At 40.8% G+C, this 22,206-nt stretch overlaps 1 protein-coding gene across 1 annotated transcript in view; it reads right to left on the bottom strand.

Moving 5' to 3' along the window:
- PTPRT (protein tyrosine phosphatase receptor type T) overlaps positions 1-22,206 on the bottom strand; it is a gene marked incomplete at both ends in the record, with an annotated part of 444,837 nt that overhangs the window by 101,344 nt on the left and 321,287 nt on the right. The window contains 2 exons of the mRNA XM_084296820.1: positions 8,482-8,584; positions 11,932-12,133. Coding sequence (XP_084152946.1) covers positions 8,482-8,584; positions 11,932-12,133 — 305 coding nt within the window. The remainder of the gene's footprint in view (positions 1-8,481; positions 8,585-11,931; positions 12,134-22,206) is intronic.

Here is a 22,206-nt window from a genome sequence, read left to right as displayed (position 1 = left end):
AGTCAGATCATCAACATACAATAGAAAAGATGAGGTCTCCTGGGAAGCAATAATACACATTTCCAGCATCTGAAAGCTGCAGGAATACCAGCCAAATTCTTTCTGCCTATTCTGGACACTTTGTGCTTTTCGGAAAGTGCAAAATGATCATGCTTCTGCCACTTGGGGAGGTCATAAGTGGCACCTTCGCTTCATCTGCCCTGATCACAAGTAAATTGAGAATGGAAAAGGGGGGAAATGGAAGGGCTGAGGGTAAGGGCTTCTCTGCAGCAGCTCGCAGCTGGCCTGTTGTCATTTGTAGACACCTTTGTGAATTCCCATCAGAGTAGGAACGGGGCAAATTTAAACAACAGGAGGTTGTATCTGATAAAGACACGTTTCACCAAATCCCTTCAAAGCTAAGCATATTTTTGATGCAACAGAAAACATGAAATACGGGGTGCACCCTTTGGGAGGAAAAAAAAAAATACACCTAACTGGCATCAACATCAGCTCCTGCAATTACTTTGGAATCTGCCAAGGTGGGTACCGAGGGAAGTCAGCATCGCTTTCTCGTCTGTTTTGCTGCTTGACCTTTCCAGCAGAAATACTGCTCTCCTCCTCTCCCTTCACCTTCCTCGTCTGCGCCGTGACTACTTTTAATTAAACCAGTCCTATTTCCCTTTCCTTCTGCACAGTAAGCAAATCTCGCACCATCTCCTAGCTCTGCCTTTTGCTTTGGAAAAGCGCTGTGCAAGGGGAACTGAAATTACAGAGAGGCAGAACAGCATCATGGCTGCAGAGGTTTGCTCTTCTGAATTGTCTGGCTGCATTTATGATAATCCCTTCATTCCATCTGCAGCCCACGCACTGGTGCAGCAGCCCCCTTTTCTAGTTCCAAGAAATTATGCATTCATTATGTAGGAAATTAACACCTCAAAGCAAACTATAATTAGGAATTCTTCAATTCGGTTTATGCTTTTTCAATTAGGCCCTCTATAATTTTAATCACGGGAGCATTAACATGTTTCCGGAATTTATATACCTGTAGTATAATTAAATCCTGAAACGCCTTAGTCTGCAACAGCAAAGCAGAGCTTACTCATCTTCCCTTTTATTGCATTTTTGTGTTATTGTAGACACATTGAGGGGCACCTGCTAGTGCAAACACTGCTTGCCACACGCAACAGAAAGGAGGCTGCTTGCCCTCTGAACTCCTCATCCCTGCTCCTGGTGGAGGGACAGGCTGGATAAAGCTTGTGCTCTGCTTCTGAGGGATGGACGCTTGCCAGGGACTAGTGCCCAGACTCATCCCATCTAATTTTAAGTACCTAAAGGAGCCGCTTCAATTAGATGCATCTTCCTTGATGGTCCGTGAAGAGAAGCACCCTTCTTCCTGCGGGCAGCTCCCACCCTGGGTAGCTGTGGTCAGGCTCAGCTCACCCCATCTAAAGGTCTGACCCAAGGGCTGTCGTAGGCAAAAGAAGGCCTGGTGGTGTCGCAAGAAATTCAGATTTCAATTTTTAAACTGTTTAATGCAGTGTGCTATTGTTATTTTATTCTGGGATAACACAGGAGGGGCTTTGGGAGCTATGAAACACGTAGAGAAATGTCTTCAAAAAAGAAACCGGCAACTATCGGTATTTTCTCCTGTTCCCTCCTTGTCTTGCTGGTTGACAGCTTGATGTGAGAAAATGGCCATCAATTTGTGATTCTCATCTTAAAGTTCAGACTTCATTAACCTTTTGATTGCTGGAATTTAATCTGACAGTTTACATGGACAGTATAGAAGATTTATGCAAAAACACTCGCTCCCCCCACTCTCAATATCCTCAGGCCTTCATAAAACACTGAAAAATGTTAGCAGAAGCTTCACCGTGCAGCTAATAAAATGCTGCTTGACACACAAAAAAAATTGTCTCTGTGTAATTTGATTGTTAAAATATTATAATTAAAATATATGTAAATTTTATGTCTTTCCTCTCCCATTTCCAGCTACTGCCAAACTCTCAGCAGAATGGTTTAGACAGACACAGCAGGTCACCCAGGCTCAGAAAACAGGCATGTTCCTAGGGCTGATAAATGGGCAAAGGCAGTTTTATGACATTTTAAGGGACAGTACACTCAGATGTTGCAGCAAGAAAATGCATTTCCTGTACCAGATGAGACAATTGACCAAAACGCCACTTATCTTCACTTTTTAGGGCCAACACCTGACTCTGCAGGGGAACTAAAAACCCTTGAAATATCAATTCAACTAATTATGCCATGCTATACAAAAACAAACAAACAAAAACAACAAAAAACATTCCTCCCTGATACTTCAAGTTGTCACCTTGTTTCCTGATATATCCCTACATTTCCATCGTGCTTCCCTCCTGATACAGTAGGCAAAGCACTTTTAAGACCCAGACTAACTCCAAGTATCACTGAAGTCATCCTGCAAGATCTAAACCCACCATGCAACAACTCCAGCTGAAATGGAAGCATATGCTCAGTCCTGCTGTGCTCTGGTCAGCTCACCAGGGTTAGGACACATGGATGAGATCAAGCCTGAAAATGCTCGCTGCAGCTCTTCTCTGTCCCTTTTGGGGGTGTTAATCACACCCATCTATGCAGCTGCCATTATTCCTAAACCTTCCCGTAATTTCTCATTCTCTTTCTCACAATCACATGCTGTTAATGAAAGAGCAGACCTGGTTTACCTTTAAGAGGAAAAAAACTGCTCATTTACCTTCAAACTATTGCCTAAATTAAAGACAGAATGCTATGCAGGAGAAGCCGGGCTTGAATGATTTCAGAACAATGTCCCTGAGGTATATTATGGGAGATGTTAATTAATACAGATAATTAGTCTTATAATATCAGAAGCCTAGATTGATAATCTCATTCCTCATTAGATACTACAAAATTAAAAGATCTAATGCAATGACTGTTTGCCCTGCGTTCAATCAACCAAGCCATGTGATGCATACATTTGAATATGGGTTTAGAAGAAGCAGGCCAGGACTTTTATTTCCTAGGTATTTATAACATGCCTATCAATGCAACTGAACTTTAAGAATTACCAAGGGCAGGATAATTTGTTATGCTCCCCACAGCTTTCAACATTAGAACCTTTTTTATTGTTTCGCTGATCCTTGACTCCAGTCTTTATTTTCAAGCAAAAGGTATTCTGCGTGGGAGTTTTAAGAACAAGAAATTGCCACCCTTTCCTGGCATTAATGAATTAATTATCAACATAAATGCCTGAGGCAAACTCATGCAATAACACTAAGAAGCAGCAAAGCAACAAGCTGAAAAGCATCACTCTCTACATAGCTACTGAGATGTAAACACCAAAGCCCCAATCTGCAAAACAAACAAAAACCCAGCAAATTTTATAAGTTTATAGCTTTTTGTTTGTAGATCCCATTCCTCTTCCACCACAAAATCAAGGTCACTAGGCTTGCAAACACTCCTTTGTAGCCATAGAAAGAATTAATATGCTTTGAAAACAAAATCAAGATGCCTGTGGGAGGGATATAGGAAAGAGAAACTCAGTCGGAAGAGATGATGGCTGAAACCACGAGAAAAAATTATCAGGAGATTAAAGTTCCAACCTATAAATTCAGAGATTCAAAATTTCTACTTTGTTGCAGACTGAAATGGAAGACAACTTTTATCCAAAGCCTCAGTTCTCCAACATAGGACGGAAGCAATGCCACTGCCCTGCATCACAGGAAGTTTTCATTTGTTATTATGTGTAGGTATAACATAAATACACATATACCTCAGAAATTGTTTGCTTGGAAAATAGCTTGAGCAGAAGAACAGAAAAAAAAAAACCACTTCTTAAGAAGTGTGTTCTTAAGCATTGTGTTGAATAGCAACACAACTGTATTCTCTTGATCCATTTAGCAACACATAGACCAAAAACATTTCTTATATTTCATGCTTGGGAGACCAAAAACGAGGTAATACTCAAGAGTAACATGGAGCTTGGTTAATATAAATTAATGTCTCCTACCAGCTGGCTGTTGATATGAAAATAATTGTTTCACCTTTATTCAGTGCTTCTAAGTATACTCCAAATATTTAAAGTCCCCTTCTCCTATGTAATTTCCTTATTTCCTTTAAGATGTACATTAACACAATAAAACACCCATCCTCACCAAAGTGATTATGTGTATCCAACCATTGCACGTATGCATCATAAATGACTCTGACCTGAATATATTTGTCCAGAATCACTTACACCAACTCCTTACACAGCATCTACATATATGCACTCACATGTACGTATGCATGAGGTTATGTGCAAAGTTTGAACACCAGTGTTCCAAAAACATTCCTCTTTAGCCCAGTTCAGGTTCAGGTGCCTAAAAGGCCATCAGGTACCTCCATGCTGGCAGACATGCAAAAGAAAAATCACAGATTTTATACCAACACACCTTGGACAACTGCAGCAAGATAGAGAGATCAAATCCATCTTTTTTCCAGCAAAGAAGTTCTTCAGATTCTGAAACCCCAAGATATAATTGCATACTCTTCTCTAACATCCTTCTATAGTGTCCTACAGCACCAATACACAGAGCAGCATGCCAACAATGCAATCACACTTAAGGTGAGCATTTTTTTAAACTCTGAAATCCTTAAAACATGCTCTGGAAATTTGACTTCCTCCACAACAGTAATATAGGTAGATTGATACAACCAACAGTATGCTAATAAACCAGATGGACTTTCAAATATCCAACACAGAGCAAACATCCCGGTAGACTTGTCATGTAGATAAAATCCTTCACAGCAGTATTTTCAAGCCGAGAATGAGATATAAATTCTCAAATAGAGGTCTAAAGATGTCATATGTGAATAATCTATGAAGGACTGACTCAGCCCTCCTGACAATAACAGATTCAGAGGCAGAATTATCCTCCAAATCTCACTGGAGTTTTTTTCAGAAAAGAGTCGAGGACTAAGAATTGGGAACACTTGCATTCTTCTTTCCTCTTCTGAATCTATTATAGATGAATGTCAGTCTTCAGCAATCAATCACAACACCATTCATGGGCTTTAGATTGATAATAAGAACACCTAAAAGTTATTTTTAAAGGGCAATATGGAGTCAAGCTCTGCAGCTTATATCATGGAAAATAAAGGCAAGGATGAAGTGCCTAGACCACAAGGGAGAATATTTATGGCTTGCTGATACTTCACTTTTTTTTTTTGGCAATAGGACAGAATATATAAAAGAATATCTAAATTTACATTATTCCTATTAGTTCATGTGAAAGCATCTTGATTGTTATCTATAGATTGTTAACAATGTTGAGTTGATGATCATTAGTTTTATAAACAACCTCATTTAAGTTATTTATCCTGAGCACTGGGAAACATCAGAAATGTCTTAATGTTGAAAGTGACTTTGGATTCAGTGTACCTGCATTTCAAATGAGTGGAAGTACAATGAATCTTATTTGAAATATTCTACAATATTACTCTAAAAATGATCTTGCAAACCACACTCCATCTGTATGCTCTTCAGGCTACAGCAGAATGAAATTACACGAGACAAAGGCACAGAACTATCTTATGTATAGATACTAGCTCACAATCGCATCCCTGTGCATACTCTAACTCATCCTCCCTGGCATCTAAGAGGAAATATTAAAAATAATTACTGTGTACGGAGGTTTTCTCATTTACACGGTTTGGAAGGATTATATTAAAAACCTGGAGAGCTGCAGAGCAGAAACTGGCTGCCTGGACAACTATCGGGACAAGGAGATGAGGGGCCTGCCTCTTCCTGCACAGTGAAAGACCTGAAGATCCAAGGTTTTATGTGATAGTGTGAGGAAGATCTATTTCAGCCTATTTTAAATAGTATTTCAGAAACATCCCAGGCAGGCTGGGTGGTCAGTGTGCAAACCAGGAAGGATCTAAGAAAGCACAGCCATGTCTACAAGGGGGACCGGGAGCACAGAGATCCTACTGGCATGCTGCATCCTGTGGCCTCCCCTCCACCTACTACTGCACAGCCTCGATGCTTAGCACTGCCTACAGTCTTGACTCTGGTCCTGTATTTTCACTAAGGCTCTGGGTAACTCAACGGAGGATGGCATCAGACTAAGAGGGTCTGGAAGTCCTTTGGGTTTGCATCAGAATTTAAAAGCATTTTGAAAATCAGTTTGAAGATATTTAGTGGAAGTGAATACAAAATACTGTAATTGTGAAGGAGAAATAAACATAAAACAGAGAACAACTAACCAAACAACAACAAAGGGGATATATTGGCTCTAAGCTTGAATATGAAAAACAAACATAGGGCCGGGAGAGGAACACCTCATTCTTGTGTGTTAAGAGTGTCACAAACAGTTCATAAGACATTATTCTTCTAATCTGCTGGGTGGTGTTGAAGCCCCCAAGGCAGTGCTACCTGCTTTTGGATATTATATTATAAGAGGATTTACACAAATTGGAGAGTGCGCAGAGCAAACTGAAAGAAAAGGGAAGAGGTAAGAAAAATATGATATAAGGTTGCTTATAATAATATTGCTGAAGTTAGACTAAAACCAAACTATTTGTTTATACAGTGAAAGGTATTCACACATCATGAAGCTGTCAGATCTAATAAAATGTTTAAAATCTCCACAGGCCTCCTCCCCCTGCCACACACACTTCCATTCGTTTTTTTATACACATGTCTAAGTCACTGAAATGGGCTCATTTTGGGAAATAATCTTATCATTTAGACATGGCATGTAAATATTACACTCTGCAAATGTGCGTACAATAGGCTACAATACAATTAAAGAAACCAGACTGAAAAATTATAAAAATCTTTACAGATTTTTGTTTGTCCTTTATAGTATACACATTTGCTAGAAAAGGCATTATTCAGTGATTGAGGTTAAAGTATGGCAAATTGACTTCGAGAAAAATCACATGACTTTTCAATAAAAAACAAAACAGCAACAGCAGGTGGTACAATGAGATACAGGAATGTTCCCCCATATAAAGAAATAAAACAAAACAGAGCGGTGTGATTTTACTGCTATTTTCCAGCAGAACAACATCCCTAAAGGACTCAGAAAATAGGCTCCTAAATTCGCTCATATGGAGTACCAGAGATTAAAAGGGAAACATTACAGCCCATCCCTCAGAAAATCTAGAAAGGTGGTGCTAAGTTAAAAAAAAAAAAAAAAAAAAAAAAGACTTTTTGCGTTAAAGTATCACTGCAATTTGGAGGAAAGCTGCGACATAGGGTGGACAACTAATTGATATAGGATTATTAAATCAAATAGGTTTACTTGTGACTAATCTGCTCCTGAATATTTCATGGGACATCCTTTAAAAAGCACAAAGAACCTAGCAAAGCCAAGTCATTTTTGAGAGAAGGGACTGTGTGTTTTTAAAATATCATCCAGAGGAGAAATTTCAGAAATGTCTTGTGTAAACCTGAGGTAAATCCTGAAAAGCCTACAGGAAGGTAATGGCTGCTGAATACTTCTACAAAGCAGCCCAGATCTTCCTAGGTAAAGCAGGCAACTATTTTTATTCTAAGTGGTTATAATTCATACACTCAGCTGAAGAGAATGGCAGGATGAACCTCTGCATGGCATTTCTGCCAGACAGGTAAGGCAGTCAGCAGTGCTGGCTCGGAAGGGGGGTTTGTTCTGTGCTCATACTTTTCAGCATGTATAAATTTACCAAGGCAAAAGATGGCAGTGATGTACAGGCCTCTAAGTCATGTTTCCACAGTCAGGGAGCAATCTGCAATGAAGCGTCCCATTTCACCATTGGACATCTTAGTGGTAGGAATGGGATCTAACTCAGGATTAACCAGAGATGTTTTCTACAAGGTCATTCTGTTCCGCAAGTTTCATCTGTACAGCTTCCTGCCCTATAAATCCTGTGCTCTGCAAATGGAAACTGTGCTCACCTCCAACTGGCAAAGTCTCACTAAACCAGTGAGATTTTTCCAGTCTCAAGCACTCGCTCACTGCATCCAGCCTGGTGGCAACAGCTGGATTACAACACTGACATATAAGGAGTCTGGCTGGATGTAAATTGAACAAATGCATCTGCAAACATCAAATATATTTCAGTCATTCATCTTACAGAGCTACAAAAAAGGCCTTGTCCATGGCAGGAACGAGGGCAGGAGATGGAGGCCTGAAGCCTCTTCCCACCCTTGCAGGGCGATGCAAAATTCACACCACAGCACGCAGCTCCGTGTACTGAAACTCCAGTATTGCAAAGGCATCTGAAGTGATGCTGAAACGGTAATAACCCCGTGCCATGCCATCAGCAATCCTTCCTGGAGGCTACCAGCAGGAGGCAAGCAGATTGAGGCATTTATAAAAGGAGACCGTGAAAGGCTGAATCAACAGCAGAGCTGGCCTTTTAGTAAGCGCTTGCTTTCAGCGGCTACACTACCAGACGAGAATGAAAGGCGTGAGTGAAACCTGGGGAGGAAGGAGAGGGGAGAACTGTGAAAAGGGAAGACAAAACACCTACCTGACAGGGGCTCCCCGGGACTGAGCAGGCTTCAGCATAACGGTGATGGTGGTGTCAGTCTCATTCAAGGGGGAGTCGGTGTCGTATTCTGGCATCGATGGCGCTGCGGCAGAACAAAGAGCAACGCGTTAGTTATACGCCAGTTACTGCCTTTGGTAGTGATGGCAACGTAATATTAACATTTCTTGGAGACCGTTTCACATTTCTCAAATGAAACATCAAAATACTTTCTAAATGTTATGACCAGAATTGTCAAAACTGTTTAAAAATTTGTACACTCATTTTCTATTAAAATTAAACAGGAATCGGACACCCAAATCTTCAAGCTGGCTTTGAAAATCCTCTCCTGAATTTTTAAGACTTAGCGATCCTTTGAGATGGGATCATCTCTTCAATTTTAAAGGTGAAGAAAGTAAAGCATGTAGAAGTTGGAAGACACCACCTAGGACCAATGGATCAGTGGCAGAGCTGAGAGTGGCACCCCAGGAGCCGGGCTTTTGTCCACTGTTCATGTCAATGGTTAGACTTCCCACAGCTTAGAGTTTTTAATACATAGGCTTGAGCTGTGTCTCCTTGATTAGCTGAGGGTATGTTACGAAGCAGGAAAGCATCAAAGGAGAGGAACATCGAATTACCCAGTTTGTTTTAGCACTCAAATCCACAATATTTAACCCCAGTGCTTCAGTGTTGTTGAACACTGAAAGCAAGAGGTGGCTGCACTGCTTCCAGTGGTACACTCGGACAGGAACCAGCCATGGCATCCATCGCCTCACCGAGTGTTCCTCACGACAAAACAGAAAACCACTGAATGGTCACACTTAGCCAAAGGCTAGCTCCTCCTTCTGCTTTATCATCTTCTACTATGGTCATTTCTTGAAGGTAGGATAGGTTTCCTTAGGAAACACGTTTTACTTATTCTATTACTTCTTCCTTCCCCAATAGCAGACGTGATTTTTACTGTGGAAGAACTGAAGAGATCACGAGATCAGAGCAGCATCGTGTTTATTCCAAAGATGCAGGTTTTGTTGAAATACACTTAAATATAAAGCAAATAGGAGAATTTACACAAAGAGAGTAGTCCACTCAGTTCAGCTGTGGTTCTCAAGGGCAAGCTGCATTGCGGGGGTCCCATAGTTAATCCTCTCACAGAGATTTTCACTGTAATCCTGTTTACAATCAGGATTTTTATCTAAATGCCTGAAAACTGTCAAGAATGGTGTTTGCTATTATCAGCTCAGCAACTGACTTCCCCATCAATAAGCTAGCAATGAGTTCAGAATGAATGCCAATCCCTTAGCAAGGATTTCTCTGGAAAAAAAAAAATTCTGCATCAAGAAGAGTCATTTAAAAATGTTGCCTGCCACCAGCAGTCTTCCATACCAGGTACCACCATACGTACAGTGGTACTCGTTCAGCAACTGCTCAGAGCAGAAGGGATTTTGCCACAACAATCGCGGTGCCACCAACAGGTTGCAGGGCCATTTTAGACACCAGAAACAGGCTGGGCTCTACCTTTGCAGGTTCCACAATCCTACTTTAAACAGAAGCAGCAGATATCCTTAGCCTAGCTGCAGCGCTGCACTGCTGCGACTAAATTGCTTCTGATGTTAGCTAGCTCGGATGGCTCCTTCTGGCTGTGTATGAGACCTGTTTAGTTATCTTCTACCCAAAACACCACACCTGCTGAAGCAAATTTACAGTTTTACTGCCAGACACCATATAGTTGAGAAGTAAGTGGAAGAAACATAGGCCTCAGCAGGACTAACTAATGCTCTCAGGTGTAATTCAGCAATCACTCCATATTAGTCGTATAACACTGCAATACAACCTAGTATTCTTGTGTACCCAACACAGAAGAGTTGTGTAGCACCTCAGTGAAATGACACTTTGCAGTGACTTTTTGGAAAGAGCAAGCACTGCTCAACAATTTAATGCTGATTTTGTTAAGATTCCAGTCCTGCCCAAAGAGAAGTCCTCTGTAATTCTGGCATTTAGGTGTGATTAAGAAATAAACAAACGTCCCCCCATATAAACACATACACTCCTAGAATATAGATAGATTTTCATTTAAAAATGATCTATTTTCAGAAAGCCTTACAAGACCATTCTCATAAGTGAAAATAAGTCAATGAAAAAATCATTTTTCTCCTTACTTCCTTTCCGACTGCTTCTTAAGTTTAATAGAAACTTCAAAATTCCACGTATAGGGCCCACCATGAGAAAATCTCATGTCAAAGACTACACTAGTGCCTGCATGGAGTCTGTGCCTACCTATTGTGAACCAGATGTTTAGAGGACAGAAAAAAAGAGACAATAAACTGAGCTCAGTGTGCATACAGTTAATAATCATGCAGGCTCCTAACAAGATTTGAGTACTCTCTGAATAATAAAATGAAAAGAAACTGAATCAGAGAGAAAAAGCACAACCACTCCTGTTCTGTTTTAGTCCTTTGGTCACAGGTGAACAGAGGGTACACCATGCCTGCCCTCTGCAGCAGGGCTCCGCAAACCCTAACAGCTCACGGAGCTGTTACAACAGGTAATGCTTTACTTCAAGTGGTGAAACATGGGCTTTTGCACTAAATCTAAAGGCCTCAAACCTTTCTGACGATCAGTGGAGAGAATGGACATATTTTACTTCCTTAAAGTTTACACTGTCACTTATTGCTAACAACTTTTTATTAACGTGTTTTGAAATGGGGTAAAGGAAAACACACAGTGCTGCATATTTCAGCATTACAAGTGTCCTGAATATCCCAAACATTTGCTTTGGCTTCACTGAGAAAACAGATAAAAGTTGAAATTTAAAATTATAGTCTACATATGTTTGTCCAGTGTCCTCTCTACCATCCCCTTATCCATTTTTACTTTTGTTAGCTAGACCAAGTTTTCTTTTTTGTTTTTTTCCTAGACACCCAGGAACTTTCTTGTTGCAGTGCATCATGATTTCAGTGCCTTTCACGTACCTGTTTACCCACCTCCAGCCTTCCCTCTGTTCTCACTCAGAAAAGAAAACAAACAAAACCCACATAAAAACACTCTACCTTCTTTATTTTAATCTCCTACCACTATTCATTCAATTACTTTATTACATCCCTTTTTGGTGCATTAAGATAAAAGTCACATTTTTGAAGGAGCTTCTCTAACTAAGCATATAATTCTAATAGTCTGTTGTAGCAGCAGTTCATCTGAAGAACTAATCAAGGTACTCACTTCCAATGCTTCTAACACATCCACAAATTAACCACTGCATTTGTAATCTGGACAAACACAAATACAAACACATACAGATCGCGGCCCCTTGAGAAATTTGCCTTGTGAAACTTGCGGAGGAGACACTAAGCCAAAAGCCTTTTTATTGTTTTATGCATCAGCTGTGGGTCTAAAGAACAAAGCCCTAGAAAGTTTTTGTTTGTTTGTTTATTTTTGTGGTTTTCTCCAAAGCAGTACCTGAAATCTTAGTTGCAATCCGTGTTGTGATGGGTGGCCCAAAGCCCTTGACTGTGCTGGCTTTGATGGTGAATGAATACGTAGTCCCTGGGTATAATCCTACAAAGAGGTGATGTGTTTCATTCCTTAGCTTGAAGACTTTCCCTCTTTGGCTGGACAGGTCAGCACTGGGATCCAGAGACCCAACGGCCTTGTATGTAATCTGCAAATAAAGAACAAGGAAAGTAAGGTGATAAGGGGCCTTCTGTACCTGGCCTTTCTCTGCTTTCCCCTGCTTTGCTCCTTCTTGAAATTCAAGATTGAAAATAAAAGGGCAGATATTATTTCCGTATCCCCAGTGAACAATCCTGTGTTTGGATACTGGCAAGCAAACATGACAATTTTTCCAAGGCTTTACTTAGGAAGAAACTAATTTCTTCTCTCTGCTAAAACCTCAGCATGTGCTGATTTACAACAAAAGACACAAAGGATTGCTTTTTGTTCTGAAATTCAGAACTTGTGCAGCTGAAGCAGTGTGCACAGCACGACCTACACAATTTCCATGCGATTTTCCCACATGATCCCCCACCGCCCAGGAAAACTTCTGGTGCAAACTTAGATACACTTTCTATCAAGCAGTTTTTCTCCCCAAAAGCCACCTGAAAACTACGGGAGCCTTTTACTGACAAGAGTCTTTTGAATTCTTTTCCTATGCTAAAGAGATTATGCCAAAATGAAATGCTGAAATTAAATGATAGGTTTACATCAAATATATATCATCAAGTGTTCAGAAAAAAAAAGCCCTCATCTTCTCTGTCAGGAATTGTCTCACTAGCTCAATTTCTTCCCCGCTTTTAGCCTCACTTTGCAGGCTTACACACGGTACCATGCCCGGTGTTCACCTGAGAAAACAAGGCGGTGGGGTTACAGACCTGGAGAGCTCCTCAGGAATACACACACTAACACATCTTTAGAGGGATCCAAGCCGAACGCACACCTTTGAAATTCTGCTTGAGCTTCATTATGCTTACCCACGACAACCCTGTTGATATACAGACACTTGCAAGGAGAACTCATGACTTATTTACCAGCCAATTCCTTCCCCACCTTCCAAATTCAATCCAAAGGCAGCTCAATTTCAACTGAGCTGTCAATATAATATAACGCGCACCACTGCTCTCCTAACCTTTCCTGATATTATGGGATCCTCGCTTATTTGTAATGAAACACTATGAATAAATCAATGTATGTTAATATACAAAGTCTTCAATTTTTTATGAAGGACTCCATGTGAATCTAATTCCCAGCTTTGCTGAAAGAGTCTTTGAAAATTTTTAAGTCGCTTGTTTCATGACAGGAGGAAAATGTTGTGATTTGAGGAAAAATACATATACGATGTTTAAAAAGATGAGGCTTTAATAGTAACAGGATAAAAAAAAAAAAAAAAAAAAAAAAAAGGAATTATAATAAGCAACTTGTAGAGTTGATTTCATTGAAAATTTGCTAATTTTTCCAGATTTACAACCTGTCTTTGAATTTTTATTACTTGTCCGAAACCTGAAAAGAACCAGATCTTAGCACAATGTTCATTAAAGTAAGAAAACTATTTGCAGGGAGGAGAAATCTTTACTTTCACTCCTTGTCCTCAGGTTAGGTGAGGTCCCTGCAATGCACCTCAACATAAGACAATATTTGGACAATTCCTACTGCATGAAGGCACTTCAAGGCAAGAGAATCTGTGCACCACCATCGGAATCTGAATGAGGGTCAAAGCTCATAAATTAAGAGGCATGACCCAGTCAATGCCATTGCAAATTCCAGAAAGAAAAAATGTATTTATTAAGTTCTGTAGGAAAGAACCAATGCCACCTATATGCTCTTGTTGAGAATCAAGTGAGAGAGAAATCTGAATTCTGAAAACTTCCAGGCGAGAATGAACAAATTAAAAATCTGGAAAAAAGAAAGGGAGCCTCCTACCACTACACCACCAAAAATCATGTTCACATGATATGCTGTTAGTTGTCTATGCAAAATTAGTGCTATTTGGTTTTGAACACATTATACAGAAGGCTACAAATTTAAGTGGAAGATGAAATTGTCCTTGATTCACGTATAAATAACAGTACTCACCCCTACCTACGCCAGTTCAAAAATTACTACAAAATGAACCACTTGTCTTCATTAATATGTACACATGCACAAAAGCAAACAGATAGAAATGTTTTGGAGAGAACAGAAACAACAACCAGGAAAGTCACTGACGTAATAAATAAATAAATAAAATCATTTTTTGCTGCTCACTATAGCATAGAAAATGAGCACAAGGGACCTTAAAAGAGCCTAAGTTCAACTCATGAAAAGCTGGGTAGGAGAAAACAATACTTGACAGAGAACATGCCCAAGACTTGACATTAAAGTTTGGGTGAGTTTTCAGAAAGACTGCTCACTCAAATCAGACATATTTCCACAAACATTTTTTTTTTGTTTTTAAACTGCAGTAAAGGCCCATTCAAGGCATATCCAAACTGTGAGTCTGTTACTGTAGCAGACACGATTTAAGTGGATATGACCCCATTAAACCAGGTGACATGCCGACATCGAGAGAAAGCAAACCTTGTCCCCAAAACTTACCTTGTCCCCCAAACTTACCGTTTTAATACGGAAACAGAGAGAGCAGAAAAGCAGTAGTACAAACCTGTGGGTGGTTATGTGGGTCCTGTTTCATTCAGCCCACAAGCAGAAATATTTAAGAGGCTGTTACACATGACTGTGTCAGCAGATACAGCTAGGTACCTGCTCATTGCTCTTGGCAGAGTTAGTCTCAAACACTTCCCTGCTTTCGGGAAGAGCCCTGCACGACTGAAGAGGTGAGGACGGGATCTGCAGCTGCTGCCGGATGGGCCTGAGCTGCGGGCTGTGGTCCCACTGCTGCTGCTCACTTCCTTCATGGCCACATCAAGCTGACGTTCCCTGAACCTCCACCTTGCCATTTGAGAGCTGTTACACTCCTCTAACCAACGTTTTTGCAGCTGAGGGATTCTACGGTCTCCTGTAGCTGCTGAGTGCTGGTGGATGAGCACCAAAACCATAGGTGAAATGCGAAGAAGCCCAACAAAGAGAGCACTGTTTGGAAAAGGAGGCCAATTCTCTTCCAGCTCAGATACAAGAGAATCATTTTTCCTTCCCAAGTAAGGTAGCTGCTCAGCCCAGTCCTCCCCAGCCCTCCCAGTACAGCTGGCAGCTCCAGCTCCTCGAGCCCTGGCTGGCCTGGCACCCATCCGTGCTGTTCAAGATCCAGGCTCTCCATCCAGCTCTGCAACATTTCTCATAGCCAGGACAATCTCTAGGTACAGAAGTCTTGGTATTTCCTCACGAAAATATGTGAAATATGCAACAGTATTTGTCTGCATGCACGTGTCTGTCAGCAGATTGCTCCTTACAGACAGAAAAGATGCTGTAACACATCACATACATCAGGTTATATGAATATTTAAATCGGGGTGGGGTGGGGAGGAGGTTGTTTGCTTGGTTGTTTTGATTATTTTTGCATACTCAGCACCACTCCTTTTCTTAAGGCCTTGATGTACCTCAGCTGGCTGATCTAACTTAAGGCAAAGCATCTTCTCACCCCCGTGCTTCCCTAAGGTTTTACCATTGGAAGGAAAAAAAGAACAAGCTGTACTTCCTTTCTGTGTCTGAACTTCTTGTCAGGTCTTGCACCACGACTATTTAGTAAGGATGACAAAACACAGCTGTGAATCAATCCATACACTCTGATCAGATTATGACCAGGTGTGACAAAGACATCAAAAGTCACCACTCTTCTCCTTAACTGACTTGAACTAACAGCTCTGAAGCTAGAGAAATTTCAGGGAATCATATACAGAACATTTTTCAATATAAAACTATGGAAATTTCCAACTCCGGAGTCATTTAGAAAAGCACTGAAACATGTCTGGAGAAGAAATATGGCACTTCCTTAGAATAAGAAGGATGCTGAAAAAAGCACCTGCTCTTCTAGTTGGTATGCCAAGTATTTATCTTCATTTCTTGTTCCTAGTGTCAAACCATTTCATTACAAAATAAACAAGAGATTCTAATCTAAGAAAATGAGATGACTCAATCACTAGAAAGCAGCTGTTCTAAATTATTTTAAAATAATCTATTTTAAAGACAAGCCATGTCATATAATACTTCTCTATTCTGAAAAAAAAGGAGACAATAAAATTAATTTAAACATTTAAAAACCTAGACAGAAAACAAACAAGAAGAGGCTCAAAAATAAGAATTTCACTTTGATTGAAAATATTGAAAATATTTGTTTTGATACTGATGCAGAATAAATGCAAATACAAAGATGAGGAAATTTCTCACAAGACTGAAACTCTATGTTTTTTTAACCAGCTCCCTGGTTATCTCCTGCACAGCAGACAACTGTCATCATCTGTAAGTCCTCTCTCCCCTCTGCAAACTGGAACGGTTGTCCTGAGTTTGCATACGTTACTTAGAATTTACATTTTGGCTCCAGGGCAACTTGATGGCCTCGTGGAAAAGTTTTAGTGGTCAACACTGCTACAGTTCTAATCCCAGCAAGCACCAGTCTTGGCTAAAGCAAAGTGAGACCAATAAGTATAGACAAATAAATCCTAAATCTTCCCTATTTGCAAGCAACTGAGCTAATGAAATGTTTCTTAAGTTGAAGCAACGGGAGCAGTACATTTTAAGTAATCAGGAAACCAGAAGTCAGATGGCACAGACACTCAGGAAGATGAATAACACAAGTTGCCACGAACAGGGAGGGATGAAACCCTGAGCCACGCATTCACCCAGTCCCAGGTCAGTCCAGCGTTCACCCAAACTGTGCAAAATTTGGCAATGCAAGTCCAAATCTTCATGAGTAAAACATAAAACAGGTCAACAGTACAAGTTCAAGCCTAGTGGAAATTACCAAAAAGGGGTTTGTATATAATTTCTAAGTGTTCAGTGACATACATCTGCTGTGATAGACTGTGGAAAATATAACAAGAACAGATCAGCATCGGAAATGGGATGATCAGTGAGTTCACTCCTTGTTATTTAAGCAGACATCCAACATACGCCAGTGCACTCAGTCCCCACTAACCAGAAGTACCCCCTCTTACTCCATCCTCCCCTCTGTTTTATATACATTTTAAAAATTCAGAATATTAACCCCTTAAATCACTGTCCAAATGCTACGTTAACAACCACAATGATGAAGTTATAATACTGAGCAGAAGCACAGCTCTCCCCTCCTTCACAGAGCCTAATTTAACACAATTTGCTAGGGAAATGTGAACACTTTACCAACTGTCATCATCTATAAGTGTAAAACTTCTATTACAATACAAGACTTCTAAAACTCGCATTGTGGATGGAAAGACCATAGCAGAGGTATTAACTAAAATAGGAAGCACAAGGCCATTTTCCACTGCAATTCTTTCTTCAGAAGAAAGCATGTAATAAAAGAGAGTAACAAAAAATATATATCCTTAACTTGCTTTATCTTCCCATGCATCTCAGATGTACAGGCAACTGCGTGTCCACACAAGCAAAAGGATGTTGTAATAGTGAATGTATTACTATATGGGTTCATCAGGCATATCGTATAAAAACACTAATAACAGTAAGCATAGCTGAAAATGGGGTGCTAAAAAAAATCCCTGTCGAAAAAAGGGTTTATATATTATTAAGAATGTGGTAATTAAACAGAGAAACAGACCATCAAGGGATGTGATCAATAACCCTTCAGGTTTAGACATTCCTTTGGAAGGATGTATTATGGCATAATCTTGAGGACCTAAGCTTAATACAATGAAGAACCGTGATAAAGTAATCATCACTTTGCTCTAACAGTCCTTCTTGCTCTCCTCTGCAGTGCTCTAAAATCCCTTGGGAATCCTGGGTGGCTGCTCAGATGCTCTTCAATACTCAAATAAATAAAGAAGAAAATATTCTGCTCAAATCACGGTTGATGTATCCATTTAGTCTTCCTGTACATTTGGTACATTCAAGTAAGCTTTCACGCTGATGAATAACTGAGTTGTCAGGATTTCATGTGTGCATAACCTTAAAACTGAGGGCAGCAGACTCTAATGTTTCCGGATTGAGAGCTTGCCAGTCAAGGCAAAAAAATGTGCTCAGATGTTTCTTTCCTCTGCAATTGATACCACTATCCACAGCACTTTGTCTTACATCTTTTGTCATATAGAATTAATCAACCGTGGTGAGCAAAAGTCGGTCTCTACAACCATCTTCACCATCAAACATCAGAACCTTGAGCTTCCCCTCTTGACTTCAGCAATTGCAGCCTGTTGGAATGCAAATGCTAAGTATGGCTGTTAAATCAAACACTACTTTGTAGATACATTATGCAACTTCATATCTATTTTCCATTTTAGTGACAGCCTGCATAGCAGTTTGGGGAAGGCATCTGAAACCTATAAATCCATTACATTATCCCCACTGTTCCCATTGACGTTTCATATCCCTGTCTCTATAAAACAGCCCGTTCTGCCTCTCCATTCTCCCTCGTACAACACAAAATCCCTAACTTCAGGGGGTACTTTAGGGTACTTTAGAGCTGACAGCTAGCAGAGTAGCATTTTTTTTTCCCCATTTTTTTTTCCTTTTTTTTAATTCCATTTAGTAATGTTCCAAGATTGAAACCATTCCTTGCTATGGACAAGAGGGGAGCCAGAGCTTGGGATGTCACCAAACTGCCATATGCATATCCCATCCAAGCTCTGGGTCTGCAGGGACACCCTGACTTGTGTCTTACACTTTTTTCCCGAATTACTGATGGGTTTTGAACTCCTGTCTTGCGGGGATGTTTTAATTCATTGGTTCTTATCCCATTTGCTGTCTGGCCAAACAGCCCATGAGCTGGGAGCTGCATCCCACACTGGGGCTCACCCCCCCTACCCTCCAGAAATTGGATGCTGCCAGCACCCCCCAGCCCTGGCAGTCCTGTTTTAGCTGATAGAAAAGGCCGATAGCAAAACCACTGAAATAAGAAAGTAAAGCTGCTGGCATCCCAGAAAAGTAAAAATTGCAGATCAGCCACAGCTGACCTTTTCTAAAGATGCCTCTCTTTTGAAAACTGTTTAGCTAGAGAAATGTTGCTACTTCCAGGTGCATAACCCTTCCTTGTGTTAGAATTGCATCTATTTAACCAGAAGACAACTACGCAGAGTTGGTGGTGTAGGTTTGACTTAGTGGTGTTTAAATCTCACCTGGTTGCACACAGAGCAACCCCCCCAGCACCTTTCCATGCCACTCGCTTTAGTTTCAGAACAGCGCTGGCACAAAACTTCACAAGCAGATGAGAAGGAAGTTTGTCACGGGCAAAGCGAGATTTTCTGGGGCTAGAAATCTTTATGCAAGCCATAAGGGTGCAGAGATAAGGGAGTAGGATATCAACACACAAAGTTGGCTGTGCGTCACCGGCCTTGGTGTTGCAGATGGAGGGGAGGGGGAACAACTGAAAAGCTCCATGATTGAAAGCACCTTGGGAAACAATAGGCAATTTAGTTTTTAATCTTGCTTTACATATTCCACTCCATGCTCTAATAAAGCCTGCAAGCAAACTTCATTTTTCCCCTGTTTCCCAAAAATAAACACAAATAAACTGACGCAGTAAAGTCTGACAGAAATATCCTTGAACTCGAAGTTATCAAAACATTTCCTTCATTTCCCGAGCCACTGCCTGAGGGAAGCAGTGTTCCCCAAGCCAGGTGTTAAGAAGTCATGTGCGTTACAAGTTAGCTGTGCAAATGACTTTATTCTATTGCAGAAGGAAACCAGCTCGAGTTCATGGTGTCTCCTGGAAACATCCTCTTCAAGTTCAGCGTGGCCAGAGGGGGCACCAGGTGAAGTTGTTTTACTGAGCATCTTGCTTACTACCATTTCAGGGATCACTGACCTCAGAAAGACCAGAAATGTTTCAAGGTTCTCCCTCAATTCATGCTACACCTGGATTACTCCCCCACAGATAACCCAAGTTCCTAAAGTATGCCTTCTTGAACCTGAGTGTGCAGTACTCATAAGATAGCTAGTACCAAAAACAGCTTCACATTTCAACACAAACAAGCAAGAAATAGCCAGTCCCAAACGCAGCTTCTCCTCCTGCCTTCTAGCTGTACCTGACACCAAGAGGGGTAGCAAGATGCTCCTAAAATTATACACATCCCTTACACAGGTCAGCACCACTGAGCTGGATCTGGCTTCTCTCTACCCACTGCGTGCCAGACCAAGCTACGATGATTTAATTGCCCTGTCCTCTTCAGCGACATCTTATAGGATCAAAGCTTAAGCTGAATGAAATAATCACAGAATCATTAATATTGCCAAATTCAAACCTGCCAGTCTAACACTTTCACCCAGCCTGAAATTTAGTTAAGGCTGAAAATCAGCTCTTTGCTTCTCCGCAGTCTCTTTCTCAGGGGCATCCTGAGAAGCACCCCGCCATGGCACAACACCACAGCACGGCCAACAACCAAGCATTTGAAGAAGCTGAAGCAATACAGGGAGCAAATTACAAAACAGTGTCACTGTCCACTGTCAGCTTAACCCACCAGCAAAGAGCAGTTACAGGTGCATGGGACAGAACCCAAACTTTTGACATACTGATCTTTCCACAAATTTCTTAACTTCTGTTACTAATTTTATACTTAAATCTTGGCAATACTGCAGTTTCAGTAGGCAATTAAAGATATTTTCTTTTGCTAACGAAAGGTAGAAAAACAATCATTACTTTGTGGAATTGTAAAGAGAATATTCTTCCTGACACAGATTCTGCTCTAGGTTCCCAGTGACACGAAAACCCGCAAGCTCCCACTCCTGTTTACAGCCTCGCTGCCTGATAACCCTTGCCACTTACATTTCCAAGCCTGATATTAAGCAGAGTGCAAATCATAAACAAGCAGGGCTCTGGATGTGGGCTACACGTTTGATTTAAAGTTCAAAGCGGAGAGTGTCAAAGGTGGGGGCCTCAGCCCTGCGCTTTTCGTTCAAAGCATGCAAACATTTTACCCAGCTCAACTCCAGCCTCACATTGCGGTGTGAGCATCTTTCATGGCCAAGCAAGAGAAAAGACATGAAGAACACAAGGAACCCTTTCTTCTCCACATGTAGTAGCACGGGTGCTTGTTTCCCTGAAAGGAACACGAGAGAGCCACGATCCCTACACTCGTGGGCCACCCAGCGATGCTGCAGGACATTCTTGTTTCACAGGTTAGGAACAGCAAGAAGTCATAAAACCTCAATTCATTTCATAGAACAAACTAAAGCGGGCACTTTTTCCATCAACTGACTCGAACAGGTTATCACAAAGAAGGCAGAGGGGAAAAAGGTGCCAGTTCAGATAGCTCAAATAACATGCTCCTACAAAACACCAACCCCATAGGAGCTTTTGTTTTGTTCTGTAGGAGCTCCACAGCTCCTACAAAACACCAACCCCGCAGCAGTCAGAACACAACTCTGCAGGCAGAGCAGCGCAGACTGGTCAGACCATGGCTTCAACCCACACCAGGCCACAAGGAAAGTCTTGCAAATGTCTCGATATTCATAACAAACAAAAATGTAAGAAGCCTGATTATACACCTAAATACATACCAGCAACATCTCATCAGCTGACAGTATTTTATACAGTACACAAACTGGAAGTGCCTAACCAAACGTTCCGAGCTCAGCAAACCACTCAGGCATACATTTGGCTTCCTGTACTGCTAAAGCAATGTAAGTACATGACTACATGCTCATAAGGAAAGGACAAGTGAATCAAACTCAAAGACGCCTTCTTAGGGTAAGAAACATCAGCCTATGAAAACTTGTACAAGAAAAAAAAAAAAAAAAAGTAAAAATTTACCCTAAAGAAAAGGAATCAGCACCAATGATCAGAACTCACTTGTAAATCAGTTCTGACCAGGACCCCTGTAATTCCTTTTTCACACAAGCACCTGTAAATCAAACTTCATTTTTATATGTTGATTGTCTTCTGCTTCTCTTTTTGCCTGGATCTTTCAATTTTCAGATTTAGAGCAGAACTGAAAACACCGGCATCTCAAACACAAAATACATGTGAATAAAAGGTGTAAGGGTTGTCATGCTCTGCTACTCCTCAAATAACCTGCTTGTCGGTACCTAGCCATACTCTTCATACACTATTAGCTTTCTAAGATGAGTTTCCATAGCATGCCAGAATGGCAGAATGCATTAAAAGGGATTGTAAGAATTTTTTTTTTTTTGGCATTGTCTGTTAATAACAATGACTGTAAT

Source organism: Netta rufina (assembly GCF_964035555.1).
Source record: "Netta rufina genome assembly, chromosome: 16".
Taxonomy (NCBI): Eukaryota; Metazoa; Chordata; class Aves; order Anseriformes; family Anatidae; genus Netta; species Netta rufina.
The sequence above is the reverse complement of the archived record's forward strand: the minus strand, read 5'-3'. Positions and strand labels throughout refer to the sequence as shown.